General features: G+C 40.2%; 1 protein-coding gene across 1 annotated transcript; it reads left to right on the plus strand.

Moving 5' to 3' along the window:
• The first annotated feature begins 52 nt into the window (after positions 1–52).
• Positions 53–21879, plus strand: cyp17a1 (cytochrome P450, family 17, subfamily A, polypeptide 1). Its single transcript, XM_086181162.1, has 8 exons — positions 53–420; positions 546–684; positions 1768–2003; positions 3235–3321; positions 8282–8500; positions 10953–11122; positions 12029–12132; positions 20803–21879. The coding sequence occupies exons 1-8, from the start codon at positions 67–69 to the stop codon at positions 21081–21083; spliced, it is 1590 nt and encodes a 529-aa protein (XP_086037288.1). The 5' UTR covers positions 53–66; the 3' UTR covers positions 21084–21879.
• The last annotated feature ends 1123 nt before the right edge of the window (positions 21880–23002 follow it).

The following is a 23002-nucleotide window of genomic DNA, read 5'->3' on the forward strand; positions in this document are numbered from 1 at the left end:
TGAAGGAGCTGTATAAAATGTTGTCTCTTCTGCAGCTCAGGGCCTTCCTGAAAATCCCTCATAGTGATGCTCCTGTCAAACCATTCTGTCTGGACGGATTCACATATGGCTTTGTTTCTCTGTGCGAGTTTGTGTTTTGCCATGGGCCTGGCGCTTTTTGCCTGGCAGTTGAAGCTCAGGATGTGCCTTCGTTGCCCTCACGAGCCTCCCCAACTCCCATCACTGCCCTTTATTGGTAGTCTGCTGAGTCTACGAAGCTCACACCCACCTCATGTGCTTTTCAAAGAATTTAAGGAGAAGTACGGACACACATACTCGTTGATGATGGGCTCTCATAAGGTTATCGTGGTCAACCAGCATGTTCACGCCAAAGAAGTCCTGCTGAAGAAGGGAAAGATATTTGCTGGGAGACCCAGAACTGTGGGCATATATATTCTTCATTGTCTGCATTACGACAGTTCAAACATAATTCTTAGTGTGGGTGAAACCTTACAGCAGGTTTTTATTTTTTCCTTTATTTATACTTTGTTCTTTGTGTGATTAAGGTAACCACAGATGTTCTGACAAGAGATGGGAAAGACATTGCTTTTGGAGACTACAGTGTTACCTGGAGGTTCCACCGGAAAATAGTTCATGGAGCTCTGTGCATGTTTGGAGAAGGCTCTGCCTCCATTGAAAAGATCAGTGAGTATGATTTAACAATGAACAACAGAATTCCTTTCAATATTCAGCTTTCATTTTCTGCATGCCCCACTGATTATAGCTGTGATACTGCATTGTAATACTGCATTTTTCAGTAGCTGTTTGAACAAAAGAGCAGCAGTATAGCATACCTTATTTTGCGAAATATTTAGCCCACATTGCTGGATGGGAAATTGGGTTATAAGTCATTTACAACTGTTAATGATTTTTTAAGTGTTTCCAATACAAATAATAACATGCCAGTGTAACCATTTTATGATCTTTAATAAGGGGAGACTTATTGTGCAGGGATACTGCTCAAGCACATTATATTTTTCCAGATAGGAAATGATTAGCAGCTATTTGTTTTTCAAGCAACAATGTCTCAGTAATGAGAAAATTTTGTGGTGACATGGCCAGTTATTATAGAAAATCAGTAAAATGTCCTACAAATTGTCCAAAGAACTGTATGACTTGGAATAATAGGACACATAAGTACTGAAGGAATTAGTGAGTTTCTCTCGACATTTTCTCTCTATTCTCTTTGAATTCACAGATTTATGCATGCATACAGACACACACATACAGTATACACACATCTTCTTACTCTGAGAACCTATGGACTATGATCAAATACACAGCTTTATTTAGGGTAACTGTAAGTACAGATAATGGCACGCAGTAATTACTGTTGTGGATGTGATAGGAGTCCAGGGGTAATACAGTTCTATATGTAAGAAGATGTGTGTATATGTACAAAAGTGTTAGTGAGTGCATGTTGATACATGTATGGGATGGTTTAATGTACTCTTCTTCATGCAGTATGATGTAGTCATAAGTTTTTTAAGTTTGACTCAGATTGTACTTTTGTGTGTCTGAACCTGTATGGTAATTAAGGAACATGTGTTTAAGTTTTGAATTTTTTGAAAACAATGAAGCTCCGTGGCACAGAGGAACGAGATTAACACAATAAACACCAATAATTTGCAAACTTCTCAAGAAGTTTTTCACAGAATATACATTTACATTTATCATGGCAACCATTTCTGTAACTGAAAATTGTTTGCCCACTGTGTCCTTTTTCAGTCTGTGCAGAGGCCCAGTCTCTATGCTCCATCTTGTTTGAGACAACTGCTGCTGGACTGGCCCTGGATCTGTCCCCTGAACTGACTCGAGCTGTCACCAATGTCATCTGTTCACTCTGCTTTAACTCTTCGTACAGCAGAGGAGATCCAGAGTTTGAAGCCATGCTGCTTTACAGTCAGGGGATTGTGGATACTGTTGCAAAAGACAGCTTAGTGGACATCTTCCCTTGTTTAAAGGTATGGTAGACAACACAAGTGTTAGAAGAGAGATTAGCTGACCCATGTGGAAGATTCTGCATGACTGGGATAGGACAGTGCTTCTGAAACTTTTTAAACCAAGTACAACCTCTGAAAAATGTGTCTATTCAAGTACCACTATTATGACTAAAGTTAAAAATACAGTTGCAGAGCGGTAGCCTACTATTGAGCTACAGACAACACATTTTTATTCCATTTATTCCTGTGATTTATTTTGTCTGAATGGTTTTGTCTCATTTTGCAAAAAATATGTCTGGGAGTGGGTTCAGGTACCACTTGTGGGAGCTAGCGTAGCAGTTTGAGAATCACTAGGATAAGAGATATTGCACATAGGAACATAATGTTATCTCTCATTTCACAGACCAATGTGGTTTTGTCAGTATACTATTGATGTTTTTCTTAATGTTTAAAAAAAAAAAACTACTTCCCATGAATCCCAGAAAATGCTTGTATGTTGTTATTTCAGTATTGTGCTAATAATGTGTGTACTATGGGGGCTTCCAGATGTCTTCTTCCAGACCTGCCCAATCACATTCCAGGTTGAAGGATGCACCATATTGTCAACTAACACAGGGATCTCAGCACTGTCTGTAGTTAACTGTATACATACCTGATCCAGTGGTAGATGAATGCTTTTACCTCTATACCCAGCCATACAATGTCAAACTTTTTTTCAACCCAGCTATAAATCTATAGACAAGCATGTGTGGATAGTGATCGCAACAGAGCTGAAGGCATTCCCCTACTACTACCACAAATACCAGGGTTCACTGTGAAAAAAACTATTTGCTCCAAAACTTTAAAATGTATAAGATATAATTAAACTAGATTTGTTATTATAAGCTTGTTTAAGATGTCTCATTCTAAATATCTTCCAAATACCAAATGTATTTGAAAACTCCTTTGTTAGACAATGTAAATTATTATGTTCTATATCTTAACAGTAATTTTGTAAATTAATCAGAATGTATTAATGTTAAAAAAATAACATAACCCTTCCAAGATAGTATCAATTTTAAATATTTTGAAAAATACACTAAGCCTTCAATCTGAACCATGGCATTAATGGAGAACATTAACACAGTTTGAGTTTTGTAACACACTGAATGCCATATAGTGATTCTTTTAAGTCATGTTTATTTTGCAAAGTGGAATGGAAAAGTCATCATAGTGAATACAAAAAAACAGTGTCCTTTGTCTGATTTTATAGATTCTTCCCAATGCCGACTTGTGTCGTCTCAAGCAGTGTGTTTCAATCCGAGACAAACTTCTGCAGAAGAAATATGACGAACACAAGGTATAGTGCATTCCTTATCAATTCTGTAAACCTACCTCATTTTTTTAGGGGCACTGTCTATGACTGCACCATATATTAAATAGGGTCTCCAGTGGACCTGTTTGATTGTATCCGAGAATGAAGGGTGTTTCTGTTCTCCTGAGTTATCTGAGACAAGCAACATTCCCCATAAAAATATTTCTAATTGCAATGCAGACTATTTAATTTATTTAATGGCCAGAAGTCTTACATTTCTACAATTCTCCATTTGTTTAACAATATGTCAGAAAGGTATCTGACATATGTTTACCTCAGTTAAAAAAAAATTTCAATGAACTTGCTAGAAGATTTTCTTTGTTTAAAGGAAATTAATCTGGTTTTTAATAATTGTTCCTATTTTTTTCCACACTGTAGATATTTTTATTTCAACCATGAAATGGCCATGACCGATGAAAGTAATCTTGAATTTTTTATAACAGGTAACTACTGGTTGACAGTGTCAACTTTGACAATAAGGGGAGTCTTCCAGGTAGAGGGATTGAATCTGCCTGTGTCATTACATTCTTGGACCAAGTGCATCTTTTGAGAAAAAGGCAAATTATTTGTGTGCTTGTGTGTATGTTGGTCAAAATTTCTTCATGTATCATATGTCTGATATGTTTTCAAGCCGTGTTTAAGAGCAACACTACCCTCATGTTTTTGTTAATGGTGACAAGGTTGAGATTGTATCAGAATGACATACTTGAGAGTCAAATCTCCCTTTTCAAAAGCAATTTAATATAGTACCCAGAACTATCAAATTCAGCTGGCTAGTTGTAGGCATGTATAATCATATGTAAGTACCAAAATCACTACCCTCTTTATGCATGCCATTAACTTTTCCTAAATATATCGTTGACAAGATGGTCACAAGAAAGTAGAACAACTTTACAGCTTTTTATAAAAAGACATTAAAACATCTTATCCAAAGGCCAATAGCTACCATCATTGTACAAAACGTTAAACTTATTCAATTTTTATAGACTGAATCATTCCAAAGGGGTGTGGCCTTTATAACAAGATTATGTTCAAAGCATAGTGCATGTGGATGTCATATTGTTCATAGTCCATGTAGGAGTTCTAGTTTGGCTCTAAAACAACCCTGCTTTAAATATTCTTGTATTTGACAAAATTTGAGCCAGAGAAAAATTTTGGATTTTAATAGTAACAATAACTTGGATGTATATGGCAAAGATCAAAGATTCAAAATCCAACACAAATTTGTTACAGTGAAAGTAAGCAGACAGCGCTGAGTATATGCCGCAGTCAGAGGAATGCCATGATGTTGCTCCTAAAAACCTTTGCAAGGCACTATCAGTGCACATTAGCACCAAGGTGGAGCATGTTATCTCTGCCCTGATTTAACAGGCTTCCCATGGAACTATTGAACAGCATGTTAACTTGAGCTAGTTCTGGATAAACCTATAAACTATGACTCAGGAGGACTTGGCTGTTTGGCAAGCCAAGGAAGAGAATCTAAATTTAAAGCTTTCATTTTGTTATCTGTATATAAATTAGATGGACTGCATAGAGGGTTATTTACCATTCTCTCTGAATATCTTGGAGATCTGGGCCCTGATGCTGATAGATGGAGTGGAACTCACTGTAGAGGAATTTTGTGTGATGAAGGAATTCGTCAGCCACAAGAAACAGGCTGAAGACTCAGAAATGGCTTACACTGGACACTTTAGTGGATGTCCATTATAGGTGTACATGCTTTGCTGTGAGATGAGGTTGAGTCAGCTCCCCCAGAACAACTGAGTTCCACCCCGAGTAAACAGTCATACCAGTAATGTCAGACACTACCAGTAGCACCTAGGTGGAACATCCGGCACAATGTGACCTTCACTCAGTCTAAACACAGCTATGCATGAGGATAACACTGGCGTCGTAAGCATCATCTTTACTATCTGTGGGTATTCTAACAACGAATTTACGATTATGAAAGGACTTAAGAAAGATGCCCCAGGTTCACGCCCAGCCACAGGTCAAGGCCTGGGTTCAAATCAGCTTTTATTGTTACTGACAAGTTACAAGGATAAGGCCAAGAAAGTTAAAACAAAGGATACCAGATGAAATTCCTCATCACTCACCATTTAAGGTTCATCCATTCATAGCAACTGCCGGTGTCTGATTATTTTGTGTGTATGAATCTTCAAGTTTTCTTCTTGCTTGTGCTGTGCATATGGTGAGTCTGAGCCTGAAGGTGATTGTTTGTGTCAGCATTGGCATGAAACTGAACAGTGGTGTCTCAAATAAACAAAAAAATCAACTTTATTTCCAGCTTGATTCGATATGTTAAAAAGAGCCTGAAATAGCCAGATACCCAATATTTCAGATGGGGATAGTTGAACTTGTGTTCTCTAGAACAGTGGTTCCCAAACTGGGTATGTGTACACTCAGGGCTATGCAAATTGACATAGGGGTACACACACACACACACACACACACACACACACACACACACACACACACACACACACACACACACACGCACACACACACGCACGCACGCACAAAATTAAAAACAAGACTTTCAAACAGCCTGATCAAATTTGAAACTGGAATAAAGACAGTCTGAGGTGCCTTCTTGCATTGCTAAATGATACATATGTAAAACCGGTGGCTGTTGAGAGTTGCCATTGCTCTGGCTTACTGCCAAAAATGGGTAAGATTGGTAATTTCTCTTTTAAAAGTCAAAAAGTGTTGTTCACCGAAAATATTGGTAATTTATTGATAATAGATCAATATGGAAAAAAGTAAGTAAGAGATTTTATTCGATGTGTGCTGTGTATGGGTTTGTGAGTGTGTGTGTTAGGGGGCTTACAAACGTTGAATTTTTTTTTTTAAAGTTCATGGTAGAAGGGGATTCATGACTGGGAGTCACAAGTCTGAAGGGGTACAGGATCGTGAAAAGTTTTTGAACCACTAGTCTAGACAAACTAGCATTAAGATTGAACAATAAATAATACCAGAGTTGCTGACATGAGCCCTTTATATTCACAGCCATCTCAGTCATTGTGACCAAATTGTTAGCAGTCATTGAATTTTAATCCACAGATTCTGAATAAGGAGTTGCCATTAAAGAAGGTAAATAATTCTGTGAACTTGCACAGCAGCATAACTCTGTCAAATACTACTTAACAGAGTAAGCAGCTTTCCCAACTGGCCACACAGAGAAGCAGTAAATTACATTATACTTCCTAGGAAATTCTGCATAGTTGTTGCTGTGTTGCTCGCAACATTCCAATGTCAGCCCGGCCGGCCTAATTTCATCCTCATATTGGTTTTATTATGAAAGGGTAGTAAACTTAGTAGCAAGGGTGGTCTGGTATTATCAGTGTACATATTAACCAAGAAGACATTTAACCAAAGTTCAAGCTCAGTGTTAAACAAAGACTAAAACATTAGCTTGAACAGCATGTTAACTCCCAGTAAAAAGTTTATTCTAGGTTAAAACCGGCTACCTAACATGTACACTCAAATAAATGGTTTTGGATTTCAAGGATATTTCGTGACTTTCCTCACTTAAAAAAAAACAAAAACAACTTTCCAGAGTGAGGCTGTGCAGCTAGCATAGTAAGCTAACATTAGCCCCCTTGTTAACGAGCCACTTAACTTGTCTGTTCCAAAATTGCCTTTTCACCCAATGTCACATTATCAAACATCCTTTTTTCTTGCTTGTTTTCTCATCCTCTGCTTTCTTCTTGTCTATTTTTCAGTCCCAGAGGGTTATGACAATTTACGCGACATTTTCCATTAACATGAGAGGATTACTATAACCTGCTCCTGCTCCTCTCTCACGTCAATTCAACAGTGCATATGCACATCAACATCATGGTTGTAACCAGTTGAGCTCTGGCAATGAGAGGCAAAGGGACTATTGAGGGAAAACATGAAATAATATTGCAGGGTTTTCTTTGACAATAACATTCCTTTAATAACATTTTTATCATCACACACCTGCAGAAAAAAAAAAAAATTCTCAATGCCTTTGGGCCAGCTCTGTCAGAACCCACACAATCTACATAGCAAACAGCTTAAAACTTGTCATTTTTAGTTGTATGGAACAAATACCCAGCAACCTCAGGAATTTTGAAGATTTCACAATTGATTGTACAATTTAGTATTAAATACACTGGATGTGTGTTTATCATTCTTTTTCATCAAGGACGTTTTAGTTAAAAAAAAAAGTCTGAATGGCCTTTGAAAGATAAGCAAAAATATTATTAAATATTATTTACAAAAAATGTTAAGTTTCATTTACAATCAGAGAGAGAGACAGAGAGAGAGAGACAGAGAGAGAGAGACAGTTTGATTGTTAAGTGTCCTACTGTTGGGGTAGAGGTGCTGTCCAGACAATTCATTAAAACTTTGCCTAGTTAAAACCACCACCACCATCACCAACAACAACAAATAAACATACTTTGGGTCAAGGCATAGCCTACTTCTAGTTAGCTCTTCTGAATCAGATACTGAAAAAGATAATGATGTCTTGTTACACCCCTATTGTCATCAATTATTCACATGACATAAGACAAAGTCCGTCAAAACCAAATCACAAATTTCCAACTAAGATTTTTGTCTGCAAATTAGGGTACTCAGCATAAACCTCTGCCAACAAATAATTTTTCTCTGTGGAATTTATTAAAATGTTCGAATCTGTCCCAAAATTCTTGGATCCTCTCTCACCACCAGGTTTAATGAAAGTTCTTATGCATTCACCCCCTGAAAACCATTCTAGATGTGGTGATAGTTTATGAAATAAATTGTTCATTTATTAATCTGCTTTTTACATGTCTCTGTAAAAGAGAGAGGGTTCATACAATAGTTAGTTAAATATTTTTTCTCTTGGCAGCAGCACTATCTGATAAATGACAATCCCATGTAACACAATTTACTACTGAGAACTGTATGACCATTGACACGGTGTCCCTCCTAGGCGGACTACAGTGACTATGTGCAGAGAGACCTGTTGGATGCTCTGCTGAGAGCCAAACGCAGTGCTGAGAATAACAACACTGCAGAGATCAGCATAGAGTCTGTCAGCCTCAGTGATGACCACATCCTCATGACTGTGGGAGACATTTTTGGAGCCGGCGTGGAAACCACCACCACTGTCCTTAAATGGGCAATCACCTACCTCATCCATCACCCAGAGGTAATGCCTGAGTAGTAGCAGTGTGTTTGAATGTACATGTTGGACCTGTGGTCTAAGATCCTTGAACTAAATTCTCAGTGGTTTGAACCCATTCATTGGCAAAACCATAAACAATTTTCTACTTGTTAGTCCCAAGTTGCAGATCTAATTGACTGTTCTTACAAATTAAACTTCATTCAATCACAGGTGTCATAGCTAAACACTACAGCACAAAATTGGTCTCAAATTTTGTTGAATTAAAATTTTTAGGCCCCATTTACAGTGTGGTGTTTGATGCTTCTTGCTTAGAATTTTCATAATCCCTAAAAAGCATTTTTTGAAATCTTCCACCCCTTTCTCCAACTTGTAAGCACATAACCCAATCCTTAAACTACATTTTAAAGTATTGTTTTCCAGGACTTTTTTTTTACTGGATGCATGTGCTGAATACACTGATTAATAAAAGATTTTAATTTGTTAATTTTTTAAAAAAGCATATTTTATGCATTACACTTTTTCACAATTGTTAAAAACACACTTCTTGAAACCAGCTACCATTTCTCAAAATGAGAAGCACATAACCCATTTTTCAAACTACATATATAAAACCTTAGCCTAGAAATCTAGACTGCCCCTAGCAGTAGCAAATTTAATTTGTAGTCAACATCTTGATGTAGGTCTGGCTTGCCAGGCTAACAAAACCTGTGTGCAAAATGAAACAATCCCTTCACAACAGTGTCATCTGTGCTCAAGACCAAACAATGTTGTAGGATCATACTACAACCAGTGACATTAAAAACCCTACTGAGCATTCATAACAAATATCAGAAAAAAGAAACAATGCTCAGGGCATATATGCCCAGAAAGAGGCACTTCCTGTTTTGACTACAACATTTATTTATTGCTAACTTTTGCTCTTTGTGAGTTATCAAATTTTTGTTAAAAACTTTTAATTGATGGTGTTATTACACTGTGAGTGCTACTTTTTATCCCAAAAAGGGAAAACCCGTCCTAGTAGTTTGAAAAAGTAAATTTTCCATTTTGTGCATTTTTGTGTTATAATGCCTCTAGTAAACCAATTGGCACCAATGTTGGCACAAATGTAATTTTCCATTTTCCACTCAGAGTGGGGAGGTAAAATACTCTATCAAATTTGGTATTTTTTAGACTTATCATTCCTGAGATATGAATAATTTCCAGTTTTCGTGCCAGAAAGTGGTCAAATATGGCCTGTAGATATGACTTTTAGCCAACAAGATATATCAACGCTGCCTGTTTATACTGCATCATGCAGAAGTTGTTCCTTTATATAGTCAATAATCTGTGAGGACTAAGGTTGGACTGGCTGCAACATGTCAGTCATTCTCATAGCAAAGGAGGTGCTCTCTTAACCTGCTGGTTCAATGTTCATTGACATTTATAGTGAATCAGATACTCACATATGGCTTTTCATAATGTTAATTAACCATTTATTAACAGTTAATTAGTGCTTGTTAACTTTGCAATGGCCATTTGTGGGGAACTGTTTGAGCCAGAAAGCTCACTCCAGCCAGATACCCATGTCTGGCAACGTTTATTACTGTTCACATTAAAAATTACAAACCCTGACAGCAGCCTGTCTGATGTTTGAAGGAAATCAGTAAAGAAGTGACTGTGGAGTTTACATGTTCTCCCTGTGCCTGTGCGGGTTCTCTCCGGGTACTCCAGCGTCCTCCCACAGTCCAAAGACACGCAAGAGGGGACTAGGTTAATTAGATACTCTAAATTGACCAAAGGTGTGGCTTTGAGTGTGAATAGTTATATATGTTGGCCCTGCGACGGACTGGCGACCCGTCCAGAGTGTACACCGCCTCTTGCCTGAAGGCTGCTGGGATAGGCTCCAGCCCCTCTGCAATCCTTAACAGGATAAGTGGTAGAAAATGGATGGATGGAATATTCTACAATAAAAGAAATCAGCTGGAAAGCTGCCAACCCACCAACTTGTCCATGATTTAAATCTATTAAATCTATAATGAAGTCATACTGCCTGTGTGCCTTGTGAATAAATAAATGTACAGTGTTTCTCTTGATGGGAGCACATACAAATAATGTGTGCTTTCAGGAGGGGTAGCTGCAGATCCGGAAGCATACAGACCAGCTATGAGTGCAGCAGGAATGTAGTCTGGTGAGACCAACCATATCTAGTGAGCTCAGAAGCTGAGCTATGTAGTTACGTCTGGATCTACTCCTACCTAGAATGACCATGACAGGGCAGAGCACTTGCCTTGACAGACAAGATCCTTAAGTCATCAGCATGACAAAACACGTGACAAAGTCACCATCACCTGCCAAATCTATTCCTAACAGCAAAAACATGTTTTTAATCAAGGAACTCCACTAGTCCATACTGCACACTCTATACCCCTGGGCTTGTTTAACTGCTTTTATTGAGTGTATTACTAAAATTAAAACTGTTGTTATGTGTTTATAACAGGTGCAGAGGCTTATCCAGGAGGAGCTGGACAGCAAAGTAGGGAGAGGCCGGTCCCCTCACCTCAGTGACAGAGGACATCTGCCCTACTTGGAGGCCACCATCAGGGAAGTGTTACGGATCCGTCCTGTGGCCCCCCTGCTCATCCCTCATGTGGCTCTCTGTGACACTAGGTAACCTTCAAACTAATGCCGTTACTAACGGCATTACTTTTGTCAGTAACGGGTAATCTAACTAATTGCTTTCTCTATTGTTACAACGCTGTTACCAACATGCCGTTACTACACGTTACTGAAGCTACTCATTGAAGCTGTCATCCGACTTGGCTCACACAGACACAGGAGCCGCAAATGCGTGTGTTTTTTTCTACTTTGGTGAGGGGGGGGGGGGCAAGATAACCACCTAAGTAATGATGGTTGGCTAAAATAGAGTAAGATTTCATGTTAAGTCAACCAGAGACATCAGATGGGCGGGTGTTTACACACAAACCCAGCACGTAGCAGCACGCACACACACACACACACATATTAGAGATAGCGAGTCCGAGTCGCGGGGAGAGACAGCGTTTTCAAGATGAAAATATAGGCACTACTTTAACTTCATGGAGGCTAAAGGTAAAAATGTACATGTTGAGTGTACGTTATTTTGTCCCAGAGCGAGAGCAAAGATGTCATCGTCCAATGTGAGCAACTCCAATTTAATGAAGCACCTCCTGACGGCAGACGCTTCGACTAAACAAGTGGCCAAAAACACCGTTGACACCGCAAATGGCAAGCCAGGTGTTGTTAAAGTGAGCTCCGCTAACAAGGAAGGATACAGAACCACGCCGTCCAAGCAGCCAAAGCTGGATTTTTCTGAAAAAAAAAATCCTAATTCTTTGACGTTTTTAAACTTAAAAGAAAAAGAGTAACGCAATAGTTACTTTCCCTGGTAACTAGTTACTTTCATAGTGGAGTAACTCAGTTACTAACTCAGTTACTTTTGGGGAGAAGTAACAACAAACTATAATTCATTACTTTTTCAAAGTAACATGCCCAGGTGGCACAGTTCTTACATCATCTTCGTGCGTGTCTTTCTAGCATAGGTGATTTCACAGTGAGAAAGGGAACCAGAGTCATAGTCAACCTGTGGTCTCTGCACCATGATGAGAAAGAATGGAAGCACCCTGAGCTCTTTGACCCAGGTGAGAGATACCTTCTCTTCTTTGTGCCACATTTTATCTTGCAAATTGATGAATAATAGTCTTATTGTTGAGTATTTTGTTTCATTTAACACAAATAATAATGTAAACATTCAAAATATGTAACACAACTTGTACTGTTTGCAAAAAGACTTTTCACTTTGAGCGTTGCATCTGGTAAACCCTGTACGCAACTAAACTAATGATTTAGTTTCCCCCAGTGATTCTCAAACTGTGGTACGTGAGCTTCCTCATGTGGTACGTGAAATCCCAGAAATTTTTTTTGAAAATCAATCAAGCCAAAAATATTGAAAAACAAAGAGTACTATCAAAACAGTAGATTTAGTTGTAGTTTTTAATGAAAATACTTGAACTGAATTGTAATTCTTCATAGATTTTGTCTGTCTTGTAATATTTAGGAGGTGGTACTAAGTTTATACTACTATTAAATTTGACACCAACAGAGGTTCCAGCTGTCTGCTGGGCTGCTGCTTTCACATATTTCTCCATCACACTGGATGAGAGCACTGATATCAAAGACACTCTCTATTTACTTATTTCCACATATTTATAACATAATTTAGTATTTCATCAGTGATCAAATCATCAATATATGTATCAGCAATTGGAAAAAAGTGGATATTTTCATTGTAACCTCAGAGTCTGCCAGACTGACATGTACAGTAAAAATATATACATATACATGAACATATTCCAGCATGTGTGCTTCATGTTTCCTTCTGATTATCTGGTATGTGGCCCCTCAATTACTTTATCCAAGACAGTGTGGCTCTCTGAGAAAACATGTTGTTCATCCCTGCTGTAATAGAATTGAGTCGATATACTACTGTGTTTTTATCCTTGGTCTTAATGGTACTTAAAATACTTAATTTTATCCAAGGTTGTACTTGGTTAAAAAAGTTCAAGATCCACTGGTTTACCCAAATATTAAATAAAAATGTGTAATAATTGTAATGTAATAACCGCAGTTCTTGCAAATGATGGTTTTGAAGTCTAGTATTGGAATCAACAATTACAATCAATTATGTGCATATCTAATCTATATCAAGTAGCTTCTGACAACACTTCTTACATAAATGCGGATTAATGGGAAAATTTAATTTATTTTTTTTAATCTATCCATCCATTTTCGACCACTTATCACGTGAAGGGAGTACCCGAACATAACCCACACAGGCACAGGGAGAACATGCAAACTCCACACAGAAAGACCGCCTGTTCGAGCTTGGGCTCAAACCTGGAACCTTCTTGCTGTGAGTCAACAGTGCTAATGACTGCACCACTGTGCCGCACCTGATTTTTTTGATTTTGATTTTATTTTGTTAAAAAAAAAAAATCAAAATCAAATCAATCAAAAAAAGGGGCCATCCATGTTTAGATGTTCCATCTGATCTGAATTGATTTGTCAGGTGCACCAAACAGCACCACAAATGAATACACACATCACTTTCTTAATAGCATTTTAAAAAATTACATTGCAGAGCTACTCTTAGATTTGAGATTTTTTAAAATCCAGAAAATCCATCCATCCATCCATCCATCCATCCATCCATCCATCCATTTTCTACTTATTATCCTGTTAAGGGTCACAGGGGGGCTGGAGCCTATCCCAGAAGCCTTAGGGCAAGAGGTGGGGTTAACCCTGCACTGGTCACCACTCCATCGCAGGGCCAGTACATACAGACAGACAACTATCCACACTCACAGCCATACCTACGGTCAATTAAGAATATTCAATTAGCCTAGTCCTCATTTACATGTCTTTGGACTGTGGGAGGAAGCTGGAGTACCCGGAAAGAACTCACGCAGGGAAAGGGAGAACATGGAAACTCCACACAGAAAGATCCCCTGCTAAGCAGGGACTTGAGCCTGGAACCTTCTTGCTGTGAAGTGACAGTGCTAACCGCTGCACCACTGTGCTGCTGGTCACGAAAATAATCAAATCAAATTGTGACATGGGCGCAGATGGCACGGGGGACGGGGGGGGGCACATCCCCTGCAGATTTACAGTGACACGGATCTGTCCCCCTCTCCCACACTGTCCCTATGTAAGGCGACAATCATAGATAAAAAAAGGATTGATGTTCCATTAGTTCAGCTAACTTTTCATCGTAGCACAAAGTTGAAATGGCATCAGAAGTACCTTGTCAGTTATCAGTCCACATCACACCAATTGAAGAAGGAGAAACTGATCGCCCCGGTGTTTTTGCTACGAGGTGCGTTCAGTTTGAAGTTTGAAGTTTGAAGTTGGAGAAGCACTGAAATCTAGCATCTATACAAGCACAAATGTTGGGGTTTTCGTTACAATCCATGAAGATCCTTTCTCTTCTTATTCCATATTCCATGGAGTCACAGTCTTTAAACTGGGAAGCGCTCAGTTCTGATGTTATGTTGTTCAGAGCTCCGAGTTCCAAATAATAGTTATAGTAATAGTAAATGTAGTAGTTATAATAGTTATTTTTATTTATATGAATCTGTTGTGCAAGGCACAAGTGTGAATCATTTCCATTTTATTTTGTTATTCATTTTAGGACATTGCTGTTTTGTCAACACAAGTTCCTGTGATGAGATTGCTCATCCTGCTAAGATCAGCAGTTAAATAAAACATTGTATGCAGAAAGCATGAGGTTTTGGTGCGTGATTGACATACCAGACAAATAACAGTTTGGTCATGTATAGCTAGTGTTGATCAGGGAGGCCTTTGTCTTCTGCCACAGCTCATTCAGTTAGAAAATTCATAATTGTAATGTATATTGGAGCTTCAGTACACATATACATACACACACACGTGTATGTGTGTGTGTGTGTGTGTATGTCTATGTGTGTGTGTGTGTGTGTGTGTGTATTTGGTCCCCCCAGTTCAAAAATCCTATCTGCGCCCCTGAATTGTGATCACCAGCTACCAGGTTTTGTTGCTGAGTTCTATACTCGCAAATGCAAAACTGTTTATTTGCTTTCCTTTGCTCTGACCACAGTGAATTGTGTTTGGAGGTGTTTCGATTTTGTTTTATGTGGCATTGTTTTAGTTAGGGTATCAAGACATTTAAGGCAGGTACTGTATCAGAGTCATAATTTTGGTATTGTGACAACATAGGGGCAGCACAGTGATGCAGTTGTTTGCACTGTCACCTCACAGCAAGAAGGTTCTGGGTTTTAGCCCCAGCTCATGCATGGGATCTTTCTGTGTGGAGTTTGCAAGAGGTGCCAGGTTTTTTTTCCTTAATTAAAGGGAGGGACACACTGGAAAGACAATGAGCTCAGTTTTGGACACATTTAGTAGGAGGTGGCGCATCATCAGCATAGTAGTGGTAGGAGAAGCCATGTGAGCAGATTATAGCACCAATTGATGTGGTGTATAAGGAAAAGAGTAATAATAATAATACATTTTATTTGTAAGTGCACTTTACATCTCAGAGAAATCTCAAATGCTGTAAAAACAACAATAATAAAAACAATGCATCAATAATGCACAATACATGAAAAAAAAACAATCGTGGAGGCAAAGGTACAGTCATCTCTTAATCAAAATCGTAGTCGTAATTCGTAAAAGTGGTCAAAACCATTATGGATGCATGGAAATGGTGGTTGGCTTAGCTGAAAGCTTTTGTAAATAGATGTGTTTACAGTTGTTTTTTGAAGGTCTCTACAGGTTGTGGTGCTCTAAGGTGGTCAGGGAGGGTGTTCCGTAGTCTGGGGGCAGCGGAGAAGAAGGCCCGCTTCTCCACGGTTATTAATTTCCATTTGGGTTCTTGGAGGAAGTTGGCATTTGAAGAGCAGATGGTGTGAGTGCTGGTGTTGGGGGCAAGGAGGTCTTTGAGGTAGGAGGAGGCGTTTCCATGGGTGCATTTATGAGTGAGGAGTTGAGATCTTGAACTCAATTCTGAATGGGATTGGGAGCCAGTGGAGGGATTTGAGGATGGGAGTGATATGATTATATTTGCGCACCCTCATCAGGATCCTCGCAGCAGAGTTCTGGATATACTGGAGCTTCTGCAGGCAGAAGCTGGGGATCCCGATGAGGAGTGCGTTGCAGTAGTCAAGCCTGGAGGAGATAAAGGCATGACTGGGAGAGCATTGGAGGGAGTTTGGAGATGTTTCTGAGATGATAAAAGGATTTCTGGCAGAGGTGTTTGATGTGAGACTCAAAAGTGAGGTGAGGGTCCATTATAACTCTGAGGTTAGTGACTGAATCGGAGAAGGGGATGTTTTGGCCAGAGAAGGTGATGCTGGTGACAGATGATGACTGTATCTGATGTGGTGTACCAATTAGGATAGCCTCGGTCTTGGAGCTACAGTATTTAACTGTAAGAAGTTGAGCTTCATCCATGCCTCTATCTCCTCCAGGCAGGACCTCAGCGTGACCAGTGGCAGGGGTTTGGAGGGAGTGGGATTTGACTGGATATATAACTGAGTGTCATCATCGTAGCAGTGAAAGGATATTCCGTGTTTGTTGATGATGTGGCCAACTGGAATCGTGTACAGAGTGAACAGGGTGGCACCCAACACCGAACCTTGGGGAACACCGCATGTGACATTGTGTGTATGAGATTTTGCCTTGCCCAGGGTGACGTGCTCAGTTCTGTCAGATAAGTATGAAGTGAACCAATTGTGAGCGATCCCAGAGAGTCCGATGGTGAAGTGCAGGCAGTGGAGGAGGATGTTGTGATCTATGGTGTCGAAGGCAGCTGTAACATCTAGGAGGATGAGGAGGGATGGAGAGCCTTAGTCTGCTGACATAAGGAGATCGTTTGAAATGAATGGGAGGTTGGAGATGGGACGGTAATGTTCAAGCACTTCGGGTCTAAAGAAGGTTTCTTGAGTAGTGGTTTTATGACAGCAGTTTTCAGGGAAAGTGGGACATGGCGGGATTGGAGTGAGTGGTTTATGACCTTGGTGATGAGGGGGCTGAAGGTGGAAATATTGGCTTTAAGCAGAGCTGTGGGGAAGGGATCAAGGGCACTGGTGGTAGTTTTCATCTTCCTCACAGTGCGCTCAACCTCCTGCTGTGTGACAGGTGAAAAACAGGACAGATGTTGGGCGCACCCAGGCTCTGGGTTATCGTTCAGGATCAGTGAGGTGGGAGGAGTAGAGAGGTGGGAGCGGATGTTATTTATTTTTCCTTTGAAAAAGGTGATGTACTCATTACACCTTGTTTCTGTGGGTTCCGTGAATGATTTGGATTGAGGTTTTAGTAGATGATTGACTGTGGAGAAAAGCTGTTTGGAGTTTCCTGGATTTTCATTGATGGTAGTTGAGTAGAACTGTGAGTGAGTGGTATTGAGTGATTTGGCGTATGCTTTTTGATGGTCTCTGTATATCTGTTTGTGAACAGTCAATCCTGACGCTAGGAAACGCCGCTCAAGAACACGTCCAGACTTCTTCACCTTCCTCAGCTCATCGGTATACCAGGGTGCTGAGCGCTAGAAGGAGACCGTCCGGGTTTTGAGGGGGGCATGCTGGTTTAGAAGGTCATTCATAGCTTTGTTGTAATAGTTGACTGCGTCGATGGCTGAGTTAAAATCTATGGGACAGGATGAGATGAGTTGGAGGTCATGGGAGAGGGCAGCAGGGTTTATGTTTTTTAAGTTTCTAAATTGAATTTTACGTTTGGTCCTGATAAGGGAGACGGTGAAGACAGCTCCATGGAGATCATGCTGTGGTCAGATACACCCAGACTGTTTGCCTGTGTATTTTTTATGGGATGACCAAATCAGGTGTATTACCTTTGTTGTGCGTTGGCTCATTTACATGTTGTGTGAGGTGGAGGTGGTCCAAGAGTTTAGAAAACTTGATTGCTGAGTCATCTGTAGGTATGTCCATGTAGATATTAAAATGTCCAAGAATCAGAATATTGTCAGTGGTTGAGCAGAGTGAGGTGAGAAGGTCCTGGAATTCTGAAAAAAAGACTGACTTAGGTCTAGGAGGGGGGCGGCAAATGAGGAGCACGGTCAAAGTGGAGGGAGATTTACATTTAAAAGCTAAGCATTCAAATGAAGACTGTGAAGCAAGTGAAATGGGGGAAGGCTCTAGTTCATGCCGGTAGAAAACGGCTAAACCACCGCACTTTGGCCAATGCGGGCCTTCTCCAGGTAGCCAAAACCAGGTGGGCAGAGCATATTTAAACCAGTGAAAACATCAGGGTGATACCAGCTCTCAGTAATGCAGAGGAGGTCGAGTTTATTTCCAATGATATGGTAGTGGAGGAGGGATGCTTTAGATCCAATTGATTGTGCATTGCAAATGGCTAGGAGGGGGAGGGGAGGGGAGGGTCGTTTTTTGTAAAGGTCTTCATACTTTGAAATTCCACACGTCGACGTAGGGTTTGCCGAAATCTCGCGGTATTTCGTGTTGTAAGGTGCTGAGATCTCGCGACGTTTCTCCCATTACGTCTGTAACCTGCGACAGTGCTCTGATGACGTTTCAGTGCGACGGTGGACCAGATGGATGGGATGGTGCAAACAGAGTTGCATGGCGTGTTGTTGGAGAATTGTCCAGGAGTCCTGGAAATGTTCAGCAAGTGTCCGCCGCTTGTGGACTCTGGTATGTCCTGGTACTGGGAGCCGGGTGCCGGGAGATGGAACTGGCTGTCGGATGATGGAAGCCGCTTTTCCACCGGAGCCGGGAGCCATGTACTGCCGGAGAGTCGTTGCTCCCTCTGGCCCAGCGACGTCCATGGCAAGCCGGTAGCGTTGGACTCGTCCCAGTCGGAGCTCCAGGTCAGGAGGACAGCACTCGGACAAGGAGAGACGATGGAGTCAGGCAGGCAGGCAGTGATACCCTCATTGAAGGTATCTGTAAAGCTTTTACATACCTGTAAGACAGCAGTGTCGCTCTTGGTATCACCGGTGTTGTGGTGCGGTCAGTCCGGGCTATGTATAGATGTAGTTGGGCCGGGACATTGGTGGATGTCGCCGGAGAGTAAAAGGCAGATAACTATCACCAGTCAACCCTCGAGCGATATAAAAGTATCTTGCCCTGCTTTTTCCGTTTGATGTTTGTCCAGCAGGGAAAAGGAAAGTTTGTAACAGCGCTTGTTTTCCATAGCCGAGTGTAGGCTGTGCCTTAAACTCGCTTGTTGTTTCTGTGACAAAATGTTTGCTAGCATTCTGTCTGAACTTTGTAGGCCTATGGAGACTTTGTTGTGTATCCAAAAGGCTAAGAACAAAACAGTAAAATAAAGTCGCTGTCAGTGCACCTGTCAGACCTGACTTGCCTTCCGCCGCCATGATCCTGAATGTGTGCCTGGGTTCTGAGTAGAAGATCATGCACTGACCCCTGGGGTATCCCTGTCATTAAGCCATGTGATTCAGACACTTCCCCCGCCATGATACTCTAAGAAGGATCTACCTGTGATGTAGGACTTGAACCACAACAGGACAGATACTGAGATGCTGAGTTCAGAGAGAGTGGAGAGGAGAATTTGATGGTTCCCAGTGTCAAAGGCAGCAGACAAGTCCAGCAGTTGTAGGACAGAGAACTGGCCAGCAGCTCTAGCCAGTTCCAGTGATTCTGTGACTGATGGGAGTGGAGTCGTTACATCGAAAGCCAGATTGATAGGAGTCAGTCAGGTTGTTCTGCAGATGCCCAGATACTTGGTTAAAGACTGTGTGCTCAAGTATTTAGGGCGGAAATGGCAGAAGTGAGACTTTAATTTTGTTGAGTTGAGTTGTGATTGGGGTTTTTGAGGAGCAGGGTGAAAGTGAGTTAGTGAAAGTTACCTGCCAACACTGCATTTGGAGCAGAAAAAGACATTTAACTACAATTGAGAGACTACCTCCATCCATTAATTTTCTTCCGCTTATCCTGTTAAGGGTTGCCGGGGGGTGGAGCCTATCCCAGCGGTTTTAGGCGAGAGGCGGGGTTCACCCTGGACATGTTGTCAGTCCATAGCAAAGCCAACATATATACAACCATTCACGCTCACAGTGATACCTACGGTCAATTTAGAGTATCCAATTAGCCTGGTCCCCTTTTACATGTCTTTGGACTGTGGGAGGAAGCCGGAGTACCAGAGAGAACCCACGCAGGCACGGGGAGAACATGGAGACTCCACAGAAAGATCTCGTGCCTGAGCCAGGAGTCAAACTGGGAACCTTCTTGCTGTGAGGCCACAGTGCTAACCACTGCACCACCGCGCCACCCTAAGATACTGCATTACTTTAGTAAATATTTGAAAATTTGAATAAATACCTTTACGCAAGTATCTGTACTTCTGTCGTAATGAATTGCATACTTTTGGCATTTTTTCATGTTCATTTTGTTTTTTCATGTTTTCCAGTTAGACAGGAATAGAGCGGTCTGTATAAATTCATTTGAGCACTTTAAATTCAGGTGACTGAGTCAGCTCTTGAAGCATCAATGCATTCCTAACACTTTCACTGTCTTGAATTGTCTGGGGACACTGTAACAACGAAATAAGGCAATAAAGCTAATTGGAATAAAGCATGAAAATATCCACACATGAAAAGAAATGATCCATCCGTATAAATTTAAAGTGAAACAGTTTATAGTAACTCTTTTTATGTGGGCTCCCTGCAAAAAAGTACAATACACACAAACTTCCAAACCATCCACAATTAAACTCATTTTACTTTTAACTTTTTACATTTATCATTTTACTTGCAGTTGTGACCCAATGTTCCTACTTTGCAGGTCGGTTTTTGAACAGTGAATGTACAGCTCTGATCAACCCTTCATCTAGCTACCTGCCATTCGGTGCTGGGCACAGGGTGTGTCTAGGAGAGGCCTTAGCCAAGATGGAACTCTTCCTCTTCCTTTCATGGATCCTGCAGCGCTTCACCTTCTCTGTCCCACCAGGTCACTCTCTTCCCATATTAGAAGGCAAGTTTGGTGTTGTTCTCCAGCCAGCTAAGTACAAGGTGACAGCCACACCCAGACCAGGCTGGGAGAAAAAAAATTGCCATCCTTGTTAGCATTGTCTTTGTTTGTCTTTCAGCTTATTTTCTGTTATTTTATATGTTATTTTCTCTGGAAGTTTTTTTTAGCTGTACATCATAAGTTCAAACCAACATACAGGGAGGACAACAACATACAAACATTTGTAATTGTATGTGATAATTCTCATCATGTAACTACTCTGAGCATTATTCATTGTTCCTTTTATGTCTGCTGATGGCTTGACAAACCCATCTTTTGCTTGGAACAACCAGTGTGACGGGAGAAATAGCAAATCTAATTATTACACTTCTCTCTAGGATATTAAGTCATATAGTTGAATATTTGATTTAAGAGGGTCTTTACGAAAGATTGGTTTAGCAGGAATCAGTTGAGCAGCTGTGGGAAACTGGAATTCCAAGCCATAAAGATTAGCACAAAAATCAAACTTCACAATGGCATGAAGGTAGATATTTGAAAGTATAACCATTGCTTGATGTCCAGGGTGTTGTAAGATGATATGATAAAAGCGTCTGTATTATTGGTGAATTTGAGGAACCATATGTGTTCATCGGGTAATTAATCAGTCACTACAATAGATCAAAGGGACACAAAGAGGTTCATAGATGAACAAAATTTCTGATCTTTTTGTTGCTTAGACTTTCCACTTGTCCGTCTGTGTTTGAACAATCAAAACAAAAAAAAACAGGGTTCATTTTCTGTTTTTCCATTTTGGGTTAAAGGGAAGAAAGATTGAAGGGTCACATGGCTTGTTGTCTGAGTATCATTAGAGGGTCTGTAATTTGTTTGTTAATAAAGAACAGAATTTCACCAGTTTGTGTGGCTAAACGTTTATTATTAGCTGAATTGGTTTCAAGAAAGGAATAGGGATTGATCAGAAGCCTCAAGCAAAAGCTTTACACCTAACACTAAACTAACTATTTACAGAACAGTATCTACTGCCACTGAATTGATGGGTAGTGCCTTGTAATGTAGAGCAGCTGACTGCTGGTTCAGTGTCCCTCTCAGACATATAATTCTCTAGATTACTCATTGTCCTGAACATATATGTGTGTCAGATAAATTGAAAATAAAATAAAATAAGAGAGTTTGTGTGCATGAGCATACACATGCAAGCATAGCACAGAAATACAGGGGGGTGGTGCTTCTCAAGTGTGTGTGCATTTGTGTTCGTGCGTGTGCATGAACAATTAGGGCCAGAGCACTCTACATTGCAAGAGCCCTCTTAAAATGAAAGGATTTATTATTCTAGTTGTTCTACTCTGAAATTAATCACCTTTTAGAGGCCTTTAACATACTCCAAAACTCCTGAAATTTTATACAGACAAAAGGCCTGGTGAAAATTATGGTATTTCATGGGTCATGTCCATAAATGTGCAAAAATGGCTTGACCCCTAAAAATCTTTCAAAGGCTACATCACCTTTTTCATCTACATATAGTAAATTTGATAAGTTGATTAAGCACGACAACACCTTCAAAGAGCACAGTGGGTCTTTGTTGTCAAAACAATAGGTCCACCATTTTTTAAAATTTGATTTTTTTTTTCAATTTCCAGGATCATACTTTAACAAATTATCTTCAAATTTTGTCAGTGTGACAATATTAAATCGTGAAGCTTTCAAGTTTTCACCATAGTATGTTGGCGTGGCAGGACAGTGAGTTTTGATTATTTGCATTGAAAATGTAAACTCTTCTGACTCCTACTTACATTGTCAGATCTGTTTAGAACTCCTTAAGTTTGATAAGGGTCCTGCCCTTAAGATTTCTAAGGGTCAATGTTGAATCTCAATCATAGCACCACCACTGGTAACAGTGAATAACTTATATACCACTGACTTCCTGTATTTAGCCTTTAGCTCGTATTCAACTCAAATGTGGTCAGACAACAACAAACAACACTGTGAGTTTTCATTACACACTGAGGCCATGGTGTGG

The sequence above is a fragment of the Aulostomus chinensis genome, chromosome 16 (assembly GCF_037954235.1).
Source record: "Aulostomus chinensis isolate RoL2024-O1b breed Wild chromosome 16, RoL_Achi_v1.0, whole genome shotgun sequence".
NCBI classification, from domain to species: domain Eukaryota; kingdom Metazoa; phylum Chordata; class Actinopteri; order Syngnathiformes; family Aulostomidae; genus Aulostomus; species Aulostomus chinensis.

Bases quoted from the DNA above. Each gene is read 5' to 3' on its own strand.
- cyp17a1 (XM_086181162.1), top strand. From the start codon at position 67: ATGCTCCTGTCAAACCATTCTGTCTGGACGGATTCACATATGGCTTTG. The intron at 685-1,767 runs GTGAGTATGATT...GTCCTTTTTCAG, and splicing joins TGCCTCCATTGAAAAGATCA to TCTGTGCAGAGGCCCAGTCT. The intron at 3,322-8,281 runs GTATAGTGCATT...TGTCCCTCCTAG, and splicing joins AGAAATATGACGAACACAAG to GCGGACTACAGTGACTATGT.